This window comes from Balaenoptera musculus, chromosome 7, assembly GCF_009873245.2.
Source record: "Balaenoptera musculus isolate JJ_BM4_2016_0621 chromosome 7, mBalMus1.pri.v3, whole genome shotgun sequence".
In the NCBI taxonomy this organism is placed as follows: Eukaryota; Metazoa; Chordata; class Mammalia; order Artiodactyla; family Balaenopteridae; genus Balaenoptera; species Balaenoptera musculus.
The window spans coordinates 110,717,993-110,743,046 of NC_045791.1; the positions used below are offsets into that span (position 1 = coordinate 110,717,993).

General features: G+C 56.1%; 1 protein-coding gene across 7 annotated transcripts in view; it reads right to left on the reverse strand.

The window, feature by feature from the left end:
* Positions 1–3,711: 3,711 nt before the first annotated feature.
* Positions 3,712–25,054, reverse strand: part of PER2 (period circadian regulator 2) — a 42,055-nt gene continuing 20,712 nt past the window's right edge. For all 7 annotated transcript variants that reach the window (XM_036858239.1, XM_036858241.1, XM_036858237.1 and 4 more), the window contains 15 exons: positions 23,809–23,887; positions 21,477–21,583; positions 20,744–20,897; positions 20,404–20,512; positions 19,555–19,680; positions 19,012–19,096; positions 18,041–18,203; positions 17,829–17,953; positions 16,854–17,018; positions 15,623–15,877; positions 12,087–12,874; positions 10,656–10,842; positions 9,519–9,708; positions 8,386–8,536; positions 3,712–5,939 (listed from right to left, as the gene is read on the reverse strand). In XM_036858239.1, coding sequence (XP_036714134.1) covers positions 5,790–5,939; positions 8,386–8,536; positions 9,519–9,708; positions 10,656–10,842; positions 12,087–12,874; positions 15,623–15,877; positions 16,854–17,018; positions 17,829–17,953; positions 18,041–18,203; positions 19,012–19,096; positions 19,555–19,680; positions 20,404–20,512; positions 20,744–20,897; positions 21,477–21,583; positions 23,809–23,887 — 2,834 coding nt within the window. In that variant the 3' untranslated portion in view covers positions 3,712–5,789. The remainder of the gene's footprint in view (positions 5,940–8,385; positions 8,537–9,518; positions 9,709–10,655; positions 10,843–12,086; positions 12,875–15,622; positions 15,878–16,853; positions 17,019–17,828; positions 17,954–18,040; positions 18,204–19,011; positions 19,097–19,554; positions 19,681–20,403; positions 20,513–20,743; positions 20,898–21,476; positions 21,584–23,808; positions 23,888–25,054) is intronic.

The following is a 25,054-nucleotide window of genomic DNA, read 5'->3' on the forward strand; positions in this document are numbered from 1 at the left end:
CATCCTCTGTCCCCACAGGCCGTCTGTTCTCTCCTGGTCATCATCGCCCTCAGCACCGGAGTTCCCCTCATCTCCTTCTCGTCCCCTTTGCTCCCCGACCCCTCTTTCACTTCCCTTTCCCCCCTCAGCACCCACCGCCGCCCTCCCTTCCCTGCCCGCCCGCCCCGCAACCCACGTTCTCTGATTCCCACCCCCGCCCGCCCTTCCCTGATCCCCAACCCGAGCTCGCCCTTCCCTGATCCCCGCCCTCCCTGCCCAACCACCCTTCCGCGCACCCTTGTTCGTTCGACCCGGCCCCCCTCCCCGCCTCCTGTCCCCCTCGTCCCCCTCCCCGTCCCCCCTCGGCTCCCTTTCCCCCCCCAGCCCTCCCCCCACTCCCCGCCCGGCTGGCGGAGGCCGCCGTCTGGTCCCCGTAACTTGATGCCCGTGACAGTTGGCAGCTGCAGCCGCTTCGGGCGGAGAAAAGCGGCAGCCTAGCCAAGAGCGACAGGTGTTGGCCGCGCCTTTGTCTCTGCCGCTTTGTCACTCGGGCGGGAGCTAGCGGTGGGTGCGCCTGTGTCCGCCAGACGACCGCCAACCCCACGGCTGGCCGCCCATCTGCTGGCCCAGCCTCCCTGAGGGTGGGGTGCGTGGGCGGTGGGGCAGCTCCCTGGGGACCCCAGCCTGGCCGCAGCCCCATCGGCCTAGGTCCACGGCGTCTCCTGGCACAGCCAGAATACCAGTTTGCCTTCAGACCGTGAAGCCTTTGCCCACACAGCGCCTTACACCTGGAACACCCTGGGATCTCCCTTCAGTGGCTGTTTCCTCACTGTTCAGGTCTCAGCTTCCCTGTCCATCCACCCAGCGGGAGTGGACCTGCTCTAGAGTAGCGCTGCACCTTTACCCAGTCCTCCGCTTCCCTCCCGGGACTGGGATTGTCAGGGTCTGGTCTGTGCCCCTCCAGGTTCCAAGCATCCCTGGGGGTACAGTCTGACCTTGGACCCCTTATCTACCCCCAGCACAGAGCCTGGCCTAGCAGAAGCGCTGGGTAGGTAGGGAAATTGAGAGAGTGTCCCAAGCCTGGCTGGAAGGCAGCAGGGGAAAGAAAAATCCAGGGACTGCAGTGTGGTGGGGTGGTAGGCCTAGGCCACAGCCACCCACCTGTGCCCCCAGCCATCTGAAGATGGATCTGGCAGCCCTTCAGGTGACTGTTTCACTTCAGCTCCCCGCCAGTGGGACCTCCGTAGGTAGGGCAAGTTTGGTGAGTGGCTTGATGGTTCCCAAAGTCACCTCACTGACCTCTATAAGTACCTGGGAACCCCTTCTGCTGATTCTCACCTGGCTGTCTCTTTGCTTTTCTGTGAGCAGGGCCCGGAGACTTCCCCAGCCCTGCACTGTTCACCCAGGTATGAACCTACTCCTTTCCTTCCATCACCCTGTGTTGTCCTCAGTCTCCCCCACAAGCCAGAAAGCTTAGCTCTCTTCCTCCCATCCTCCCCTGCCTGGTCAGAGACCTGACTACCCTTCCCCCGTACTCCTAGTGGAGGGACTGACAGAGTGGGGGAGGGGCTTGAGTAGTGAACCCCAAGAGAGCCGATAGACGGCCTATAACTTTACTTTTCCTCACCATTTAGCCATCACCCCAGGGAAGGAGATCCCACCCCCACCCCAAGAAACTACAATTAAGTTTCTACTACTCTGGGGAACTCAGATATGGAAAAATAAACTCAGTGATATTTCTTGTACTCTGATTCATACCCCTCCCGTTATTGATTATATTGTTTGAATAAGATCAAACAAGTATTTTAGAATGCTCTCCCTGAAAGGCAGTTTGTATTGGAACAGGATGATCAGGGCTCTGGGGAAGGCCTCTGGGAAAAGACTATTAATCTTTTCCTGATTGGATGGGGAACTGAATGTGGGAGGTGGAGGAAGAATGATAAAGGCAAATGGTGCAAGCAAAAAATGAAAGGCAACTAGGAACTCCGGGAAAAACAAAAAGCTGCTGTAGAAGAGAAGTGTAATCTTAGCGCTTACTTGGCCCAGTAGCCAATTCTTTCACAGTCAGAACAGCGTAACACTGTTCATAGGGTTTCAACATTTTAGAGTCAATCTATAGAAAAGGCAAGGAAGGCTTAATTATGGTTACAGGATATAAAGTTGCTATGTAAAAACAAAAGGACAGATGACAGTTGTCAGGAGAAGGGAGGAGGCTGAAGCATGGGCTAGGGACCTCATAACCCTTGTCTTACATGGGGTGGGGGGATTGAGGAATGCTGTCTAGAGTTAAGGATGGAGAAATTAAGTGCTGGGATATGCCTCAGTCTGACCAAGTACCCTTGGGGAAGAAAGTATAGGGATAGAGCAGGGAGTGTGAGTCAGCAAAATCCTTCTTGGTTAGACTGGAAGTTGCCCAAAGCCTCATCTTCGAAGTCAGCCTCCATTTCCTTGAGTGCGCCCATTGGCTGGCTGGCTTGGCCTTTTCCTCCCAGAAGCCTGGCTACTCCGTCTCAGGACCACCACACCCTTTCTTTCTCCTTTGCATGGCCTCCCCTAGCAGACACAATTCCTGCCATTTGCCCCTTGGACTGATCCCCCCTTCAAAGGTTGCCTGAGCACAGACTTCCTGAGCATTTGGGCTCTTTGATCCCCTCATATCCAAAAACAGAGGCCAACAGAGGCTGGGCAGGGCTGCAGTGGCCACAGGGGGACCAGTTAGCGGCAGGGGTGGCGAGCCATAAATCCGCAGGGAACAAAGACAGTGGCCAGCCTATGGATGTCCAGGCCCCTTGTGGGCAATCAGCCCAGGGGCTTGGAGAAGCTCCTTTTGGTTTAGAAATAAGGGGAGGGCATGCCCTTGGGGATATATGGTAGATAAAAATGCAGTTAAGAGCCCCCGAAGGCACTCAGACGTTCAGTGCAACAGCCATATCTGGCCACTTAGCGGGTTTGCAGAGCCCTCCATGCTCACTGGGAGGACTTTGCCTCCCCAGCCCCCAATCACCACTTGGATTTAGGCAGCCAGGACAGGAAGCGGCGTCGAGCCCTCCCTCCTGCTCAGGGAGCTTCTGGAAGGCTGGGCACCAGGGCCAGGATCCATTCATCTCCCTGCTCCGACACCACAATACGGTCCTGGTGTGAAAAGTGGGGTGTGGGGGGGGAAGCAGGCCTCCACTGTTTTGACCAGGCCCCGCACGACTTCATCGCTGTGGAAGGCGGGACTGGGGGGTGGCGTGGGAGGAGACTGCCGCGCTGCCTGTATCGCCTCTGATGGAGACGTGAGGTCCTTTAGACCACTCCGCCGTCAGCCCCGTGGCCAGCACACAGGCAGCCAGCCCAGGTGAGACAGACTACCCTGGAGGAGGCAGGAAGAGAATGGAGCAGGTGCCTGGGGTCACCGCAGAGTGGACGGGGCACCAGGGGCTGAGCTGAGTGGCCCTACTCCCCATCTGTGAGTGAAAAACCATGGGGGAACGGGACTCCAGGATTAGATCTACATCGTTGGGAGTTCACTGGGGTGGGGCTGCATGTCAGAGAGACACACAGAGCCAGGAAGGGACCAGCGAGGGGCACCCTGTGCAGGGGAAGAGGTGAGGGGGGCCTTTGTGACAGAAGAGTTCCTAACCCAGAATTTCTAGGGTTCTTTCTTTTAAAAAAAGATTTTGATAATCTTTGATCTCTATTCAGGTTCCTGTTCCTCTGTGCTACATTAAAAATACACACAAATAAAAATAAAAATATACTTGCTTTATTTACCAATTTTCTAAAAGGCAAAAAGTCATAAAAAGACACAAGCAGTCCAACAAACATATTGCACTGGGTGAAGAAAGTCTGGTTTGCGCATAAACAAACCACTTGTCCAGCAAGGCTTAACACGTCATTTACACAGACTCTGAGAGCTTATTTACATATCTTTTTAGGAATATATTAAAAAGAAGGCTCAGTTTAAAATCGAGAAGAAGTTTTTTATAACACCCGTGTAAGCACACATACTAACGAAAATGTAAGACCCGATGCGTGGCACCGTGTAAACAATTTCACAAAATGCTCCTGCTGTCAACTTCTCAGCACACGTCAAAGCTACGCAGCAGTTATCAATGAATATACGTAAATGGTAAGATAATGCTGACGGTAAACATTCTTAACAGGAGAGAACGTGTTGGCAGTCTTGTGTTTAGGAAAAGTCAATGCAACTTTGACTCCCATCTAATCCCTTAATGATCTGACTTTAGTGGCAGGAAGCAGTTTGTAGCATCTAGTCTGCACACAAATGCATAGACTACACCTTGTCTTGGGTATCTGCAGGTGATGTTGCTTTGTAAATTAAAAAAAAAAAAATTAAACTTTCTGTGTTCGAGTTTATGAAAAATAGGATTTATATTCAGGCATAAAGTGGTTTTACTATGAAAACCAACTGGATTACAAGGAGACTTCACCTGTTCTAGTAGCTGCTTCTCCATCAAAGAACAAGGGAAGCTGCCCCCTTTTAACTTTCTACAGACGTAATGCAATTGTAAGTCAGTTGTTTCATCACTGGCAGCTTCTCATTCACCCTAGGGACCAATGTAACATTTTTCCAGACAATCTTTGGGATAGACGATGCAATACGAGGTTTTGCAAAAAGTTGGGCCGTCTGGTCTCACTTTTCCCCAAGTGTCCCATTCACCTGAAAGTGCCAGCGACACCAGTGGACCTCACCACAGAGACCGGAAGTCGCACCAATGAGGTCAGGTTCGTGAAAAGAATGAGGGTCAGTGTTCCAGCCCAGGTGTGGTGGGAGCGGTTAGCTCACGGCACCCTGGAAAACACAGATGCAGCCACTAGCTAAGTCAGGAGAAAACGCTGGCTTGGCTGGGCCAGAGCTGATGTCTGGGAAGTGCCAATCAAAGAATAAGTACGAGTGGGTCCCAAGTGTGGCGATCAAAGCCTGGTTTGCAGAGGGAAGTCACAGTAAGGGGATGACCGACAATGTGTCTTTTATCTACATATTGGCTACCCCGGTCTGAAAAGGATACGAGAATGATGTGAAATATACAGAAGGGTCTGTGTATCTCTGAGGACGTGTATTTCTGTGATGGAGTTGGTCACACAAACCACTAGGCTTCTTTAGTCCAGAGCGAGCATTTCAACTTCGTTCACCCCAAACTTAAGCTCCGTCAGATGAAATGTTTGCTGCTACCACACTTGAAGCTGAAGCTGCTGGTCTGCCAAACTACGCTTCACGCCATTTAACGCAAAACATTTTGAAAGAAAATTAGCAGAGGCTGTGATCTCCACTTGGTATGTTTTAAAAGCATCTAGTCTGACTAAATAATTTAGATAAAAAGCAGCCCCCCAGAGAGGACATAATTTGATCTGACCCAAACACACCCTGGGGAAGCTCTGAAAGGCCGGCCCCTCAGCTTGGAGTCACCTGTGGCATCCCAGCTGTTGGTCACAGCCCGGTGCGATGCCTCGGGACCGCCCACGGGGAGCCAGCAGACACCGGCGCTCTGGCTGAGAGCACTCGGCCGCTTCCCCGACACAAGGAGGGAAGCAGCCTTTCTCAAGTTAAACAATGATGAAAATCTCCTCCCCTGTCCCCGAAAACTCCATATTTATATTTTAAATACAGAAAACTATTTCTTCCCAAACTTCTCCTACCCTCCATGGTTTTAAATCACCCCTTCGGAAAACGATGGGTTTTTTTTTTCTAAAACAAAAAAAGCCATGTAAGTATATCCGTCCATTTCATTAGACACACAGGTGAAGACCCTCCCTCTCCTCAGAGCACCATCTAATGTACGCCACTGGCTGTCCCGCTGCGGGGGTTACGTCTGCCCTTCGTTTCTGTGACTCAGGGAGGGTCCGTTTTCCTCTTCGGTGGTGTCGGTCGTTCCGCTGAGTCCCAGAGTAGGGGTAGCTTCCTCATACCGCACGCAAATGTTGTCTTTTCCCTTGTTTTCACAGCAAACGCATTCCTTAAAAGAAAAAATGTAAATCAGTAACAAAAATGAGATCTTTAGTACGAAAAAGTAGTTCAAGCTGAGAGAGGTGCAGGTGATCAGGTGTCAGCCGTAAGGCTGCTGGAGGGCGAGCAGGTGCCCCTGGACGTGGGACCCCTGCCTGCTCTCCAAGGAGCCAGAGCTCTTCCCAAGGGGTCCCCGCTCCCAGCTCCCCAGGCCCCTCCCTTGTCTGAGAGGTGGCTGTGCATAGCGAGGGGACAGCATCAACCAGAGGCTCTAGTGCCAGCTCCTCCTCTTTCTGCCTGTGGGCCATGGAGTTGCTACCTACCTTCTCTAACCTCAGTTTTCTAATCTGTAGAATGGGATAACAACAACGTACTGTCTCATTTGTTCATTTCCCAACTATCTGTTAAGCACCTATCGTGCTATCGTGTTCCAGGCACGTTCTAAGCACTGGGAGTCAGCAGTGAACAAAGAGGAAAATCTGTGTCCCAGTGGAGGTGATCTCCTAGTAGCCAAATGAGAAATGCTCCACAGTGTATTAAAAGATGGGAAGTGCGGGGCTGACGTGGAATGAGGCATGTGAGGACGTCTGTAATTTTATTGACGTTCAGAAAAGGCCACTGAGAGAGTGACTGTGGTGGTTTTCAAATACGCCCACAAATTCTTTGACACCCCTTCCTCAGAAGGTGGAGGACTGGACTCAGTGACCTGCCACTAACAAAGAGGAGGTGATGCAGGTGACATGTGGGTTGTAACAGGCACTGCAGCCCCTCGGTCCTCTCTGGGGAGGCCAGGATCACGTCATGAGGACACACAAGCAGCCCGATGGACAGATCCACACGGCAAGGAACTGAGGCCTCCTGCCAACAGCCAGCACCAACGTGCAGGCACATGAGGGAGCCTCCTTGGAAGGGGATCTTCCAGCCACCATCCTGTCTTCAGATGGCACGAGCCCCGGCCAATATCTCACCTTCGACCTCAGGAGAGACCCTGAGCCAGAACCACCTAGCCAAGTTGCTCTTAAATTCCCAACCCAAAGAAACAGTGGGAGATAATAAATGATTATTATTTTAAGCTCCTAAGTTTTGGGGTTATTTGCTATGTAGTATTAGATAAATAACACAGCAGCATGTGAAAAAAAGACTTGAAGGAAGCCGGAGTGAGCCACGTGTCTGTCTGAGGAAAGAGGATTCCAAGCAGAGGGAAGGGCAGGTGCAAAGGTCCTGAGGCAGAAGCCTGCTCGATGATTTCAGGGAACTGGAGAGGAGGGAGTGAGGGGAGATGGGAGCTGTGGGGAGGGGGTGTCATTTTAATGGCTTTGCAGCAATTTATTCTGATTGAGAAGGGGCACCGCTGGAAGGGCTCAGAGCTGAGGGGTGACATGATCTCACTGTAGGGGACAAGGGGGAACAGAGTGCAGCGGGGCAGATACTGTGACAATCAGGTGAAGCAGCACTGTGGCGTGCACCGGGGTGGTGATGCTGGAGGGGATGGGAAGGGGCTGGTTTCCAGCCACCCTGAAGGTCAGGCCAGTAGGACCTGCTAGTGGACTGGATGCGGCACGAGAGGAAGAGAGTCCAGAGGTCTGTGGCCCGAGCAAGAGGGGTGACGGAGTCGCCCTCGAGTGGGCGGGCTGGTTCTCTCTGAGCATAACCAGGACAGCAGATGAAGTTCAACGGAGGTGGACGCTAGGGAGCCTCGGCACGGAGACGCCACTCTCGGTCAGGAGGAGAGAGCTGACAGCGCCAGAGAGGGTGTAGACAGAAGAGGAAGGTGCAAACCCTGAGCCTGGGCGCGTCCACACTGACGGGGACAAGAGCGAGGGGCCAAGGGGCCGGGGCCAAGGGAGGGGCGCTCTCAGAGGAGGGGCCGGCCGTGGCGGAATGCCGCTAGTGGGTCGGTTAGGGTGAGGGTGGAGATGTCAGTGGATTCAGCTGCTGGACGTGGAGGCCTTGACGAGAGCAGCCTCCCGGGCAGTGCTGGTATGGGGGTGCTCTGGGGGGAGCGGGGGAGAGGAGCTGGGGTACGGAGACACCTTTGGGACCCTCGAGAAGGAACAGAGACAGGAGGGGCAGCCTGGCGAGAGTGGGAGGGAGGGTGGTGGGGACCTGCTGTCCCCCTGTTACTTAATGGTCTACGTGGATGTTGAGGGTTTATGACAGAGGAAGTGTGTGTGTGTGTGTGTGTGTTTTCACTGGAAACAGAATTGAAAGAAAAAAAATTCAAATTTCAGCATGTGATTGAGACGAGATATTTAGGAGACCCTTTTGGAAACAGTGTTGAAAAGCCATTGGAAGACAGTTCTTTGAAGGGAACCTAACAGTGTCGTGGTATTTTTTTTTAATGCACTTTTGATCTTTGAAGTTTTAAATGTACAGGACGGTCGCAAAGACAGCACAGAGCGTTCTCATCACAGTGCCTCTTAATGCAAAGTCAGGACAGCCGTCCCAGAGCTCACCGCCGCGCCGAGGGCCGCGGGCAGGCCGCCCGAGCGCATCCACGGGTGCACGTCCTGCAGCTCCCGCTTCTGCCTGTCCGTGAACCTGGGCTGGAGCCTCTGCAGCACCTTCAGCTTCTCCCTGTCCTCCTGCAGGACCGTTTCTGGATTTCTTCATGAGATATTGAGAAATAGGGAAGCTTTAGAACGTCTCAAGGGCTTTTTTTTTAAAGAATATGCCCGTTTTCTACCAACACTTCCAGTATTGATCATGTAACTTTAGATGATTTTGTTTAAATTTCCTTTCCATTTAAAATAAATTACCCTATTTAAGGTAACTTCATCTCTCTAGTAGATAATCTGTAGTTTTTCTGTGAAGATGATACACCGAGTTCTGATTTTCATTTCACTTTAGCGCAGCCGTGGGAGCCGGGTATGTGCAGACACTTGGTTCTGTGCCCGGGAGGTTCTCACCAGCGAGGTGGTAGGTAGACAAGCCCTCCCCTGCCACCTGCCGACACTGGCCTGCCCCGCAGCAGTCCTGGAGACGGTGTCCTGGGCTCCCCTGGCCCAGAGGCCTGGCTGCTCTGAGCCGCAGGGTTAATCCGTCCTTCCTCCCCCCCCATCTCCCTCCACCGAGGGGGCACTGTGCAGGGGTAGGGACCCTGATGGCTTCCAGGTTCCCTGGAGTGGTCAGAGCTGAGGCACAGACCCAGGTCCCTACAGAGCAGCCAGCAGCCTTGGGCTGGTCACCCACCTTGACTCTTGGTTTCTGCATCTCTAAGACAGACAGACAGACAGACAGACACACAGACACACACAAACACACACACACACACACACACACACACACACACATCACTGACCACATAGGGTTGCTGGCAACAGAGCAAAAGAGACGACATTGGCACGAGTACTTTGTAAACGTCTTGTGACACCGTGGCGGGTCCCCAGAGCCCATCATCCTGGAGGCCTGTAGCAGGTCACTCTGCGGGCTCTGTGCGGCCAGCGGCACCACCTAGAGGGGCCCTGCTTCTATCTGTGCACTCAGCTCAATCTGAGATAAGGCTCCCGAGGGAAGGCCTCTGGCCTTGTGGTTCTGGGGAATCCTGAACCCAGCCCGCCACCGTCCCGAGCAGGCGGCGAACGGTTACCGCGAAGGCATCTGGTACGCCATCATGACGCTGTCGTCCGTGTCGGCCACGAGCAGCCGGACGGGGTCCTGGAGGACGTACTTGAGGCGCTCACTCTCTTCCACGTCCACCTTCGCTTTTGCTTTGTGGTTATTCTCTGAGGAGTCGACGCTTCCAAAATACTTGCTGGTGTGACTTGTGTTGCTGCTGCCTTTGAAAACACAAAGCGTGGCAGGTCAAAACCTTGACTACTGCACTGACCTTGCACACTGTGTTCGTGTAAAGGAACGGCAATATTAGGGAGTGGAAGAGTTTTATCTGGTAACTGGTGCCTGGGGTGGTGGATCTTCCCTTCTCTTTCCAATTCTCGAATTGTCTGGATAATTTAAAAACGGGACATCAGCTGGTACCATGGAGGTGGTTCTCTCCTGGCGAGGCCCCGAGGAGTCCAGGTGGGGCTGTATCTTGGAAGCCGTGCTCTTCTCTCCCAGGCTCGCTGCCTCCGGACTAAGCCAGGCCACAGAGAAGCTGCCCCTGTGAGTGGCAGGTGGCTGTCCCGGAGCGCCCCCCGGCAGGCCTCCCGCAGGGAGAGGGGCCCGCTCACCTCAGGGAAGCGGGGGTCTTACAGTCTGGGGAGAGCGTGTGCTCTTCCCGTGGGGCGGTCCCAGATCACACCTGAACGACCCTGGTGGGTCCACACGCTAGGTTCTCACCAGGGGACCTAACTCAGGAAGGCGAGCCACTGCCAGCCCTCCTGGCACACCCGGGGAGCCCCAGGGACAGTCCACCCAGGGCCAGCTGGGGTGGGGGCCTGCAGTGCCGCTGAGGTCGAGAGTGACGGGTAGCAGAGGGAACTGGGACGGGCCGGGGCTGCCGTCCGCACAGGTGGAGCCAGGTAGGAGGAGCCCAGGGGCCTGTCTGAACTGCCGTGGGCTCCGAGGAGCCGCTCGGGGTGCAGCTGGAGGCCTGGACGCCGGGAGCCAGGCTGCACCTGACGCGGGACCCCCGCCCAAGTCAGCCTGCGGCTCTGGGGTGACTGGCTCCCTGGGGTGCGGGGAGTCAAGGACACCCAGGTGTACCACGTGAGGCTCTTCCAAACACACCTAACACCTCCCACCCCGCCCCGACTCCCAGGTGCTCCCAGCACCACCTACGTACCTGCCCCGCCTCTGGATGCGTCGCAGCCCAGCGAGCCGGGGCCCAGGGAGCAGGAGGTGGCGGAGGCCCCGCTCCCAGACGGGGCTGAGCCCGTGGCCGAGCAGAGGTCCTCGTGCAGCAGGAGGCGGAGCAGGCCACTGGACGCGGACAGGGCGTCGCTGCTCTGGGCGTCCTTGGGCTTGTCGCACTTTGGGAACAGGGAGGAGACACCAAGTCAGGCGTCTTGTCTGCACCAGACTCTCAGGGACACAGCGGGTGCGCCCTTCCTTGGACCGCTGGCCCTTCCTTCACGTGCCACGTGCGCAGACCCCGTGGTTACTGGGACCACAGCGGGACTCTTGGTGGTGGGATGGATGCCACCTAATTAAATTTAATTTGGGGAGAGTCCCACTAAAGACGGCAGCTCTCGGATCCCCGCGGGGGAAGCCTTACGCTTGTTCCTCCGCCACGGCGGGCAAGTGTCTTCGACAGCACCCCAAAGCTGCTCCTCACAGCGGCAGGGTTCTGGCTTCCCGGCTCCCGCACCCCCAGAGTGGGGACGGGCTTGGGCATGAGGGGGGCCTGGCCTGGGAGCACCCCAACCCTCCAACCCTGGAACCCAGACTGCAGGCCCGGGAGGCAGGAGGGCAGCAGCCGTGCTGGGACAGCCACCCTGCTGCCACCCGCTCTCCCAGGAGCACGGGCAGGGGAGCCCCGCGCAGCTCCTTCCCCGGAGGGCCCACGGATCACACGCCAACGCCCCTCCAGACTTGGGAGGATGGGCACCCACGGCACTGGTTTCCAGCTCCCTCCTGGCCCTGCTCCCTCACCGTGAGCCCCTCTGCTGCCGGCTGCCCTCCAAGGAGCCTGACTGTGCTTTACCCTCCGTTCTGACCTTGAGCCTGACTGTGCTTTACCCTCCGTTCTGACCTTGAGCCTGACTGTGCTTTACCCTCCGTTCTGACCTTGAGCCGGACTGTGCTTTACCCTCCGTTCTGACCTTGAGCCTGACTGTGCTCTACCCTCCGCTCTGACCTTGAGCCTGACTGTGCTCTACCCTCCGCTCTGACCTTGAGCCGGACTGTGCTCTACCCTCCGCTCTGACCTTGAGCCGGACTGTGCTCTACCCTCGAAGCACTCACTGAGAGCCTGCGGGCCCGCGACGAGGAGTCACGAAATCACCTGTGGCTGTCTGGGGCCTGCGTCCACCATCAGACAACCCAGCTCCCTTTTTCCCTTCAGACCCCAAGACAACAAAAACCGGTCTACCCTGATAGGGTCCTTTACCTGGAAAACGTCACTTCCTAGCACATGTGTTTATGTCGGAATTGAAATGCTTTGGTAGTAACCTCCGTGCAGGGACCACCTGAGGTGAGGGTGTCTGTGACCCGCCCGCGGCGCCACAGTTCGCCACCTGCCTTAGTTAGACAAAGGGCATCGGGAGATCCTTACGGCTGGCGGTGCCTCGGGCCGCCGGTCCCAGGCCGAGCCAGGCTTGCAGTCGGGCCCCGTGGTCCCCGCGGCCGCAGAGCCGCCCTCAGGGGCCTCCTCCAGCTGCAGCAGGTTGAGCTGCAGGGGCGAGCTCCCGCGGGACTGGAAGAGCGGTGGCGAGGTCCTGCCTGCGGGCCCCGCGGCTGAGGGCGGGGCGGCCTGGGCGGCCACGGGCGGCCCACGCTCTGCCGGGGGACACGCGTGCGGCTGTTCGGGGGATGAGGTCCGACCAGGGAACTCGGGCTGCGAGGCAGGAATCACCTCGGACGGCAAGTTCGGCTGGCCGGGGAAGAAAGCGGGGGGCAGGCTCGGGGTCACCGGGGAGAAGGAGCCGCTGGGTAAGACCAAGGCCACGACCGGGGCCAAGGGGCCGGCAAACGATGGGGGCTGGACCGCGAACTCGCGCTGCGTGTCCACGGGCAGTGCCAGGCCGGCGTGGGGAGCTCCGGGTGCCGCTGCCACGGTCCCTGGAGCTGGCACTACCCCTGGGGCTGGAAACAGGGGCAGGGAGTAAGCGGGCACCGGGGCGGGGAAGGGCATCGCGGGGCAGCTGGACTGGGACGTGTCTGACGGTGACCAGGCTGTGGCATTCAGGCCCACCAGCGGCAGCCGCTGGGGCGGGGGCCCTCCGGACCCAGTGCTCCCCGAGGAGTCTCGAGGCTTGACCCGTCTGGACTTAAGTTTTCTGTTCTTCCCGTTTTTTTTCCAAGATGAATCTATTCCGGAGGTATTTCTTAGTCCGGGAGCAGCTAAAATAATGGGAAAACAACAAGAGTTAAAATGTAAAAATTATGTTATGTTTCCCGTTACGTCAATTCTCAGAGGTTTGTAGAGCCTCAGAAACCGGAAGGCACCTCCCAGTTCAGCAGTCAGGCCCACCCTCCCCATCGCCAGCCTGGGGATCATGGGGCCACCATCCGGTCTTCCCGGATCCTCAGTAAAGTGAGAAAAATCAGGGCAAAACGTTAGGTTTTCATAAAACTAGATTCAATCCATTTAAAGGACCACCCTTTGTTGCAAGATCACATTCCTTGCTTTCTTCTCATATTAAAATGCCGTTTCTTTCATGAAGTAATAGTGATAAGTGGTATTAAGAAGGTTTTATTGGTCCAAAACAGTAGGAAAGCTGGCAAGTCGATGCTATTCCCCAATGGTGGTTTGTGAAATCTTAAAGGCAGAACCACTGATCTCATCTAACCTTATTTGTCAATTTTACGAGCTTTATCATTGCTGTTCCTTAAAAAGAGATGTTTCCTGCTTAGTAAGCTTGTGATTCCAGCCCAGTGAAGTCAAAGGGCCGAAGGAACGCTCGCCCTTGGAACCAAGGTCTTCCTCTCTGATGATGAGTGTTGCTGAGAGGGCCTTTCTCAGGAGGCTGGAGGGGCTCCACCCAGTGACATAAGGGACCCTGGGCATGTCCCCCCCACCTCCCCTGGGCACCGGCCGGCGCTGGGAGTACTGTGGGCTCAGGGCTCACACTGAGCGGGGGTGGAGGGCGGGGTGGGCAATGGGACGGGTCCCAGGAACCTCAGCTTTTCCTCTCCTGTCACAGAGGGTAACTCCGGGCTCCTGCAGCAGGTGTGTGAGGACATCCCCTGCCGGCCGTGCCACATGCTAAAGGCAAATGGGCCAGCCCAAAGCAGACTGCTAAGCGGGTGGAGGTTTTGCCATTCAGCCTCTCTGCCTGGTGTTCTTCCTACAGGAAATCTGTCCCCTACTGGGACCCGGAGCTACAGCACTGGGCTCCTGGGATGCCACGCCAGGGTCTGGGCAGGGCTGCTGCGGACAGTTGTGCGGTCTGTGCGCTGCACACAATGCGTGGCCAAGGGGGCAAGAGGGGGCTGGAATTCTGCACCAAGCCGGGGCTACAGTGGTGTGGGCACCGTTTCCTGATTTCCACAGAGGTTCCCGATGCGCTGGCCGTAACCCTGGGTCTGGGGAGGAAGGGGGAAAGGAGGAGAGGAGAAAAGATAAACTCCTTAAGGAGCGTGTCAGCCTCTCACTTCTGGGACATTTGTTTCGGTGTGTCTGCCCAGAGACCAGGGGGAGTTGGGTCCTCGTGGTGTGTGTCCCCTGGGCTCACTAGCTCTCAGCTCTGATCCCTGTGTCGCGGCCTGGGAGCCCAGGGAAGAGGCGGCATCTCTGATCAGCTAGCTCGGCCTTGTCCGTGGGGCCTGGGAAGGTGGCTGGGGGTTGGGAGTCAGGCTCCTGGACCAGAAAAGGGGCAGGGAAGCTCATCTGTTCCACTTCATCCCTTGCCCGTTGACCACCTGATGGCCCTCAGCCTAAAGGGCAGCTTCACGCACCCCTGGGTTCTGTCGGGCTTGGAGTCTGCAGCCTGGCCCTGAGGCCAATCCGCCAGGAGTGTACGTGCTCTGGGGAGAAGGGCGCCATTCCCTCCTACGGTGTCGTCCGGGGCTCCCTCCTCCCTCAGGAGCCGTCAGTGCCGTGCTCCTTCTCTGGGCAGTGCATTGGCCCAGCTGGTCCTCTGAGGGTCCTGTCTGGGTGGGAAGGTGGGGTAGGGTCTCTTGCTCCTCAAAGTCACCCAGGCAAGAAATGTCTGACACGGCAGCATTGCAGCTGCCCGCCCTGCATTCCACAGGGGGCCGGGCTGGGACTGTCACCACTATTTACAGCACTGCTCCCTTGGGAACACAAAGTGACATCCTTGAGAGCATCACTGGTCAAGTTCCAACAGCTTCTTACAAACCCACGTGTCCCAAACTGGGGACATTTCGCCTTCTGAAAGCAGCACTAGACTCAGCAGCATTAAGAATAAGTTAAAGGGCTTCCCTGGTGGCGCAGTGGTTGAGAGTCTGCCTGCCAATGCGGGGGACACGGGTTCGAGCCCTGGTCTGGGAAGATCCCACGTGCCGCGGAGCAACTGGGCCCGTGAGCCACAACTACTGAGCCTGCGCATCTGGAGCCTGTGCTCCGCAACAAGAGAGGCCGCGATAGTGAGAGGCCCGCGCACCGCGATGAAGAGTGGCCCCCACTCGCCGCAACTAGAGAAAGCCCTTGCACAGAAACGAAGACCCAACACAGCAAAAATAAATAAATAAATAAATTTATAAAAAAAAAAAAAAAGAGAGACAGCCTTCTGTTTAAAAAAAAAAAAAGAATAAAGTTAAAAAATAAATCCACTTTTAACAGTGTCATGGACATATATACACTACCAAATGTAAAATAGATAGCTAGTGGGAAGCAGCCGCATAGCACAGGGAGATCAGCTCGGTGCTTTGTGACCACCTAGAGGGGTGGGATGGGGAGGGTGGGAGGGAGGGAGATGCAAGAGGGAAGAGAAATGGGAACATATTGTATATGTATAACTGATTCACTTTGTTATAAAGCAGAAGCTAACACACTATTGTAAGGCAATTATACTTCAATAAAGATGTTTAAAAAAAAAAAACAAAAAAACAAAAAAAAACTCATAGTTAAAAAAAAAAATAAAATAAAAAAATAAATCCACTTTTAGTTCAGGTACTACCACTTACCTCTTTCGCTCGACTGACCCTTGGATCTGTCTTGTAAGTAATAATGGCAGCGAGACTGGAAAACATTGAGCTTTCTTATTTCTCTGAACTTTAGCAGGAAGCTCTGCTCCTCCTTCTGGGTGTGGGCGGCCAGCAGTTCCTTGGTGAGGCCCAGCTTCCGGAAGGGCTCCTGCTCCTGGCCGAGGCCGCAGGGCAGCACGGAGCCCCCCAGGCAGTCCAGAGACTCGGGCCCACTGGCAGCGTCTCCCACCGTCTCTGTAACAGAAGACGCAGAGCTCTCATCTACAAGGGCCCTTCTATTTTAAAACGACTGAAAAAACGCATACTGCACCTACAAAGAACAGAAATCATTCGCACATAAGATTCCTTCACGATGCCCACAGCATGGGGATGAAATTCATGGTGGATTTGTTTAGCTTTCTGAGAAAGTTAATGACAAAAGGCAAAAAGCAGGGGTAGGAAGCCCCATTACCCAGGGGGTTCCGGGATCAGTCCTCTAAATTGGGGCACCTCGGGGGTTTCTCAGCCTCTGGCGCTGAAGACACTCCAGGCTGTCTTGTGCTTTCAGAGCATAAGAGGCTAAGGCTGGTGCACGGCCGCATCCTGGCTCTGGACCACGGGCTTGACAGTGTGGCCCGTGGAGCTGCGGGTGCAGACAGGATGGGGCAGGTGGGACCACGGACCATCCTGAAAGGGGGCTGGGCACTGACTCTCTGACGTGTACTTTTGTCCTCATCGCGCCCCTCTTCCAAGCAAAGAACGAATTCAGGATTCGTTTTACTCATGGTGTCGGAAGGACAGCTCAGTGTGACGCCCTTGGCTGTCCTGCTCTTACGACCCGTACTGGCTCCTGTCCTCAGACGGGGACGGCAAGGCTTGTAATCCCATCCAAGGAAGCGGGATGGTGGGGGGGGGGGCTCGTCCCCAGGCTTCTCTCGGCACCAACGAAGGGGGAGCCCTGGGACCCCTGCTCAGTCCTGGGAGGCCCCTCCGTATCGACACCTGAGCAGCCACCTGTCACAGGTGGAGCCAGAGCGCAGCGGGGGCAGGACAGGTGTGGCCGCCCCCGCCCGGCATTGCACGGATTTCCTGCACCCCTGTTACTGGGCTGTGTAGCTTCCTCCGCACTTGGATAAACTTAAAGAGAATCTGAGGACGCCAGTCCAAACTTCTCATCTCTACGGTTCAAGTCCGATTTCTCCCGACATCACCCAAGGGGCAGCAAGCGTACCGAGCTCAGGCTGGGGCTTCTTGTCGCCCACGTGGACGATGGTGCTGCTGTAGCTGCACTGGCTGGTGAGGGACAGCAGGCTCTGCGCCTTGCTGGGCAGCGTCAGCGAGGGCAAGTGCGTGCTGACGTCCGCGGGGCTGTTCACCTCGGAGGGTGACGCGGTCTCTTTGTAAGGGAAAACGGAAGCAAGACACAAAGATGTGATAAAAACGAACTGTCGGGATAGCCCGCGTGGAGGCCTAGGTGGTGCCCCAGTATCGGGGGCGGGGGCGGGGGCAGCTGCAAGTCTGCACACGTCCTGGCAGGTGACACTGTGTCCTCAGGTGTTTATTCACGGGGGATGGCGGAGAAGAGGAGATTGTGAAATGGGAACGACGCCGCCCTGACCCCCCCGAGTCCTCTGGGAGGAGGGAGGTGGCAGGCGGCAGGTGGCGGCGGCGCCCGGGGTCAGGGCCTCTGCCGTGGGCCTGCGGGGGGGGCCGCCCAGCAGTCAGGAGCCCGTCTGCTGAGTGCAGGCAGGCAGGTGGCGCTCCCTCCCTGCGGGCTGGGCCAGATTCCGCCAGGGCACGGCTGTCCGGTCGCCTGGGCTTCCGTCAACAATGGGAGATCCTACTTCTGATCCTGTGGTGCCCTCACGTTTGAAGGACCTGAGGTCTCATCTGACCCGTGGGGTCACTGACCCTCAGAGGCCAGTCCTCCTCTGAAACGCTCAAGAATGACACCCCGAGAGGCCCCGGCCTCCAGCAGCCCCGCAGGATCCTGCCCTCAAAGTCCAGAACCACCTTTACCTACAGCTCATAAGAAAGTTCTGAGCTACTTTGGTCATTTAAAAAAGAGCCTATACCCCAGTACCGTGTCCCTGAAGCCACTCAGAATCCACCTGGGAGAAGGGGCTCCAGGGCCTCAAATGACGCCTGATCCCACCAGAGAGGGTCTAAGTTACCCCGCAGTTAACAGCTCAAACGAACCAGGTACCTGCGGCATGTGGCCCGGGGCCGGCGGTGGCCTTGCGCTTGTCGCTGGCCTTTGCTGTGGGGAGGTGTGCCGGGAACTCACACTTCCTCTTCAGGGTGGTGGCCTCACTGCAGCTCTGCAGGTACCTGCGGGCGGGTGATAAAGGGCTTCATGTAACAGAGAACCCCGCAGTGTGAGCAGCTGGGCGGAGAGGGAGGCCAGAAGGGCCGCACCTGATGACACTGTCCAGGCAACTGATCTGCTGGTAGGAGCTGGCGAGCGGGTTCTTGAAGGCCAGCTCCTCAGGAAGGCCGGCCTCGGGCAGGCTGGCCCTGGAGCTGCCCTTTTCCGTGGCTGGAACAGCTTTCATCTGAGCTGGGGAACTGCTTTGCATTTCTGGAGGAACGACAACATTGTTTTTTCAGTTAATCCTCGTTTCCCCCAGAGTACACTCTATACTTACAAAGCACTTTAATTCTACCTATAGATAAGGCTGGGGGCTTCCCTGGTGGCGCAGTGGTTGAGAATCTGCCTGCCAATGCAGGGGACACGGGTTCGAGCCCTGGTCTGGGAAGATCCCACATGCCGCGGAGCAACTAGGCCCGTGAGCCACAGTTACTGAGCCTGCGCGTCTGGAGCCTGTGCTCCGCAACAAGAAAGGCCGCGATAGTGAGAGGCGCGGCGCGCGCACCACAGTGAAGAGTGGCCCCCGCTTGCCGCAACTAGAGAAAGCCCTCGCACAGAAACAAAGACCCAACACAGCCAAAAATTAAAAAAAATAAATTAATTTAAATAAATAAATAAATAAAGATAAGGCTGGGGCCTCAGAATATACTTCACGGACGCAGAGACCCAGTGACAGCCTGGTATTCACGCAGCCCTGCTGGGCCAGTACCGCTGTGCCATCCGCAGGGGGGCCTGGGGGTGCTCTCTCTGCGGCACTCGGTCTGGCCTGTCCCCAGGGTCAGGGACTCAGCAGTGGGAAAGGTCAGTTCTTAACGTGAACTCCTGAAACTTCCAGGGCCAGTAAGATCACAGGCGCCTTATGGTCAATCGACGCTCCCTGCCTTGGGGAGGGTCGGTCTTTTCAAACATGACTTGGCGGGAGTAACAGTTATAACAATAATTGCCGGCAGTACAGCTTTCTGTCTCCTCACCTCACCACGCTGAAGTCTCACTAAGGAAATGCTGGATCATTTGTTACCTGCAGCAGACTTGTTCTTTGGTTCTCCAGATTCATCCGGATAAGGACTTTTGCTTTTGACCTTGTTACCATTTTTACAAATCTCCTGGAAGAAAAACACATCATTCACCCTGGGAGACCCCACAGCCTTTGCCCCACCCTGGAAAGAGAAAAGCAGAATTAATCCCAGCAACAGAAGCAAGTTCTGAATGAGATCTGAGAGGCAGAACTAGGTAAAGCAGATTTTACGATTCTGAAGGGTAAGAAGTGAAGGCAACGGCAGGCTACACTTTCTTCTTTCTAACCCTAACCCTACAGTTAAAGCCTCACTTCTGCTTGATTGGCCTGTTAAGTAATTTTCCCCCGACCCCTAGCCGCAGTCTGTGGCTGCCTCCACCCTTTCCAGGTTACACAGCAAGTCCCAGGTGAGCCAAGTTCAGAGCAGCCAGAAGCAGGTGAGGTCGGAAAGGCTCAGCCCCGGCGAGGGCTGTTTCTAAAGTGCTCAGTCATTTGAGTCACAGACGACAGACAGAGAGGGACAGAGGGGGACAGAGGGGCACGTACGGCTCTCCTCCGGCAGGGGTCCTCCTGGCCGGTGCATTCGCTGGAGGAGGTCTGGCTCAGGAGGTGTTCGTGGGACCCGCTGCTGCCCAGGCTCCCGTAGCCGCTGGAGCTGCTGTGTGGGACAGGCTGGGGAGACAGCAACAGAAGGACTCTGGACGGGCCGGGGCGCGCCCGCCTGCTCTCAGGGCGGGCCGCGACCTGCCCGGGGGCCCTCGGCGGGGACCAGGTGGGGCCGGGCTTGGACCCAGGGTCAGGCTGCAGTGGGCTCCCAGGCTCCACCCACGGGGCCGGTCCCGGATCCCAATCCCCAGGAGACTCCGCCAACAGGGAGTCCACGGCCACGGGGCCTGGAAACAGAACAAGGTGCCTGAGAGTTCCCACAGCCCCCGGAGCCGAGAAGCAGGAGGTCACTCCTCGTGGGGCCCACGTGCTTGCAGGAATCTGTCTTGAGTGCTGTGTCCCCAGGGACAGGGAGGGGCGTCCTCAGTTCCCCCTGGGGCCAGCGCGACGTCCTGCGTTGGAGGGATGCCCCCGTCCCCTTCCACCCACGGGGGCCACGTGTGGGCTGGCGCCTGGGACGTGGGGACTGGGCTGGGGTGCGCCCTTCAGCCACTTGCCCAGAGCTGTGGTTCAGACACAGACGCCCTGAATGTGCGAGGCGGGGGCAGCCCCCAGGCGGGCAAGGCCCACGCGGGTGGGACAGAGATCACCACCACGGGCAGCAGGGCGCAGGGCAGAGCCGGAAGGAGGAGAGGGCCTGAGAACGGGGTGGGGGGGCACCCCAGGCCTCAGGGCAGCTCTGGGCTGCCTGCGGGGGCAGCAGGGAGGGCGTGCAGGCGGCCCACCCACCTGCAGCAGCAGCCGGTGGATCTGCTCCGTGAGCTCCTGGGTGCCGGGCTGCAGGGCCTTCTCCTCCACGCGCGGCTCAGCCGAGAACACGTCCTCATTCAAAGGCCCCCTGCGTGGTTTTCGTTTGTCTCTGTGAGTCGGGGCCCCGCCTCCTCTCTGCAGACCCCCGGCCTGCCACCTGCCTGTGCACCACCTTCCTCCCCCCCCGCTCACTGCTCTGCCGGAACGAGGCCCGGCCCCCACAGCGGGCAGGGGGCAGGGGGCAGGTCAGCACAGGTACGTGGTGGGAGGTGACCTGGGTCCTGGTCTCCCAGCCCCCCGGGGAAGTGGGAGCACTCACACCCTGACTCTGTGTCTCCCGATGATGAAGGAGATCTTCCTGCTCCACGGGTTGATGAAGCTGGACCAGCTGGTGTCCAGCGTGATGTACTCCCCGTTCCGGGCACGGAACCGGATGGGGGAATAGTCGAAAGGTTGCCCACCGGACTGCACGACTAGGAGAGCGAAAACAGAGCTCAGGGCGCGAAGAGATTCAACCGGTGTTCGCGGTACAAGAAAAGACACGTGGAGATGCACTTGATTCTGGAATCATCTGAAAACTTAGGAGATGCCAATACCTCTTCAAAGCCACCACTGTCAATCCCCCGTCTTGCTTTAAATTGCGACCAGGGACTGTTTGCAGCAGTGTCCTTACATGTTTTAGGACACACTTCCCTGCGAGCCTCACAGGTCTGCTGCCAGTGGGACGCTCAGTGTCACCTGTGTCGGTGAGGCCTGGGCTTGGTGGGGACATGTGTCGTCCACCCCCTGGCCTGGGAAGACCACCCCCCAAGCCCCCACGGCAGCTGATCCTGTCTCTCCTCCTCCCCCCTGCTGGCGAAGCCAATGGTAAAAGATGAGAGGCCGAGGGCGACTCAACCAACTGACAGCGCCAGGACTCAGGCAGGAGGCGGGGCACCCGTTGCCCGCAGCCCATTGGACCCCTCCCGGTGGGTGCTGACCTCGGGGAGACACTCCCAGAGTGCTCTAGCTTTGCCCATGCCCCCAGGAGGGACCGTGAGAAGGGGACCTACTCTTTTTGTGGATGGCGAGCATCAGGGGTCTGTCGCTGGGGTGCAGCTGCACGAGCACAGGGGTCTCGATCAGGTCCTGGGGCAGGTGGCCCAGGAGGGGGACCGCCCTGCAAAGCAAGTGCACACAGGGTCAAGGCTGCGCTTCAGGACACGAGCCAGAACACAGCCTCCAAACGGGGCAGCCGACCATCTCCAGGAACAAGTCTGACTCCAAATTCCCCAAAGACCAAAATTTGGGTATCATGCTAACAAAGAAACAGTCAGTCTTTTAACTAATTAGCAAAGGAAAGATGGCAGCATCACCGAGGGTCTGCGATAGGAAATAAGGCCCTACAAGTCCCTGCCTGTTACAGGCTCAGTGCTTTAGCTCTGTGTTTGATTTCCTGAAAGAATCAATCATGACAATGTTGTTTTCTTCTCCTAAGACCTTTTTCTTGTTTTGTGTCATTTGTAAGTTTGGCTAGATGTGGCCTGACATGGACTTTTTTTTTAATGAGTTTGCCGGGACCAGGAAAACCCCGCCCACGTGCGTCTTTTCCAGCTCAAGGTGTTCTCCTTCTGTTCTAAGTGTGGTCACTGTGTCCGGTCCAATTGACTGCGGCTCCCCAGGAGTCGCCACCACCGGCTGGGGACCTTCGCTCTGTGCCCATCAGGTCCTCCCTGGGAGCTGTTGCTTTGCTTTCTGGGCAATGTCTTGCACTGAACTTCTGTAGTCCCCCTTCTCTCTGTCGTGTCCTGTCCTCTCTGTGCGTCCAGCACCCTCTGCCAGCTCAGCTGCCGTCCCCTCTTCTGAGCTGCAGCTCGGCCTTCCCCTTCTCAGGCCCGTCTTCTTTCATCCCAACAGCTGTTTTCCCAAACCCTTCTGCCCTGGTGCAGGACGTCCTCCTGCGTCGTTAGAGTGAAGGCTCCCTGTTCTGTGCGGGGTAGAACTTCCTCCTGGGCCCGGCGCCATTCCTGGATTCCCTCCTCCTTGTCTGAGGCATGCTCTCTGGGCCTCGTGTCTTCCTTTGGACAGGATGTACAGAATGTCCCTGGTCAAGGCCCGGCCGGAGGAGAGGGAGGAGGGGGGGGGAGCCCCAGCCAGCCTGGGCCCGTGGGCTGGGCTGCCACCCTGGGCTCTGCTGAGGAAGGCTCTGCAGCCTGTTGGCCCGTAACGACCTGCTCACCAGCCCTCCTGCACACAAATGAGTGGACACCTGCGGTAGCTGCAGACAGGAGTTCTCAGTCTTTTGGAGGAATAAGAATTATCCTGGGATTGTTACCAAATGCAGCTCCCAGTCCCCCGCCTCCAACATCTTGTTGGGCAGGGCTGGGTGGAGCCTGGGAACCTGCACCTCGACGCTGTCCCTCCGGAGATTCTGCCGCAGGTGGCCGGCAGTGCACACCTGAGCAGTCAGGGGCTGGCGGAGGCTGATGGGCCCTGGCTGCCCAAGAGCAGAACTTGTCCAGCAGGCCCCGTGGCCTGCATCCGAGGGGGCACCTCGTGTCCCCAGACCAGGTGCAGGCAGTGAGGAGGCCCTGACCCTCCACGGATGCCACTGCATGAAGCCCAGTGCGTTTCCCGTGTGTCTTCCGAGGAGACTTCTCCCCGATCACTGCCGGCAGCCGCCGCATTCTCTGCGTCTTCGTGCGTCTGCCCAGGAGCCAGGGAAGTCACACAGGGCCTTTGACCCGATGCCAGAGAACCCAGAGCCCTCTCAGAATGGTCAGTGCTCCCGACTCCAGCGGGGCCATGGGCACCAGCTACAGCACCCTGGGTGGGAGACGCAGAAGGGGAGTCCGAGTGGGCTCTGGTCAGAGGTACGAGGTGGCCCCCTCCCTGTAGCAGCCTGTGGCACGCAGGCTGGAAGATGCACTTGTGCTGGGATCCTGCCAAGGGTGTCCTAACACCGTCCCAGGCACACGGTCCCTGGTCGTACCAGCCTTTACTCATGTGCCCAATTTTTGAAACGGGTTTAAACAAGGTAATAAAGACAGGCTCAGTTAGTACGATGACCAGCTCCCTAGAATGCCCCATCTACACAGCGTCCATACCTTAGGAGGTTTTTAGTGTAATTCCATAATTATCTCATTGTCTACGTATAATTAAATGTTTTAGTTGATCATTACACATAACATGCAGCCTTAGCTTTAGCTAGACAGCTTCAGCGTCAAAAACATGAAAATTGATTGAGCTTTATTTAGTTATTAAGTAACTACCAAGGTAATGCTGAAACACAAAATATCTGGGGAGAGGGGGCGAACTGCTGACATGAAGGATGCGATACTGACTTCAAGGCCAGGAGCGCGGGAGAGGCGAGCGCCGGCAGGGGCACGGCACTGCATCGCTTACCTTTCGTCCACGTCCTGGAACAAACAATTTGGTGAATGTGTGGTCGTAAAAATTCTCTTTTCAGGAGGGATTCTAGGGGCTGAAAGAAAAGAATTTTGCACAGATTTCTGATTCTAAGACATACGTACTTTATGTAGTTATACTACAACTACTGGAAAACACCATGTGTTGATAGATTCAGAATGATGGGGAGCTAGAGAAAAAATTAAAAGTGGACTCTGGGGCTTCCCTGGTGGCGCAGTGGTCGAGAATCTGCCTGCCAATGCGGGGGACACGGGTTCGAGCCCTGGTCTGGGAAGATCCCACATGCCGTGGAGCAGCTGGGCCCGTGAGCCACAACTACTGAGCCTGCGCGTCTGGAGCCTGTGCTCCGCAACAAGAGAGGCCGCGATAGTGAGAGGCCCGCGCACCGCGATGAAGAGTGGCCCCCACTTGCCGCAACTGGAGAAAGCCCTCGCACAGAAACGAAGACCCAACGCAGCCATAAATAAATAAATAAATAAATAAAAATTAAAAAAAAAAAAAAGTGGACTCTGAATAACAGAGCACGTCCTGAAGGGTGAAGAACAGACCCTATGCTTGGTGACCACCAGCCAGACTTATCAACTTCTTTGTGGACCGGTTTTAGTCTAGAAAGCCAGGAATTGCCATGTTAGCAGAACCACGCGGTGAGGTTAGGTTTCTTTCGGCAAAATCACGCTAGAAGGCCCTCTTCATGATGTTTAAGGTCCAACAAGAGTGAACTGAACAAATTATTTTTTTAAAGGAGTGAAGTATTTGGATTCAAAATTCTCAGCAAACGTCATTGTATTGGGACTTCACAGTTTCTAAGGTGGGCAGAGGTGATAAGAGTAATTTTCATAAAGGAAGTCACATATGCAGAATTTTCCTCAACTACCAAATTCATGGACTAAACATTCAAAATTCCAAAATTCTTCATTCTTGAAGGAGACTCTCATCATTTTGGGGAATAACTTGCTGAGATCTGAGTAACCCCTCTAAATCTTTACTGAATATTTAGAAGAGAATGTTCTACATGTGGGAATCCATCAAACGTCTGAAAGAAACTCATATACCTAAAACATTTCTACCACTTTTAAGAAATGCCTTTTTAAAAAAGACATCATTAACCACTGAGAGACAATTATAAATACAATTAAACCTGGACTAAACTGGATCCCTGTGGTTCAGGAGTTACAGATGGCCCTGCTTTCAGAGAATTTTGAAATCACGTGACTTGCTGCGT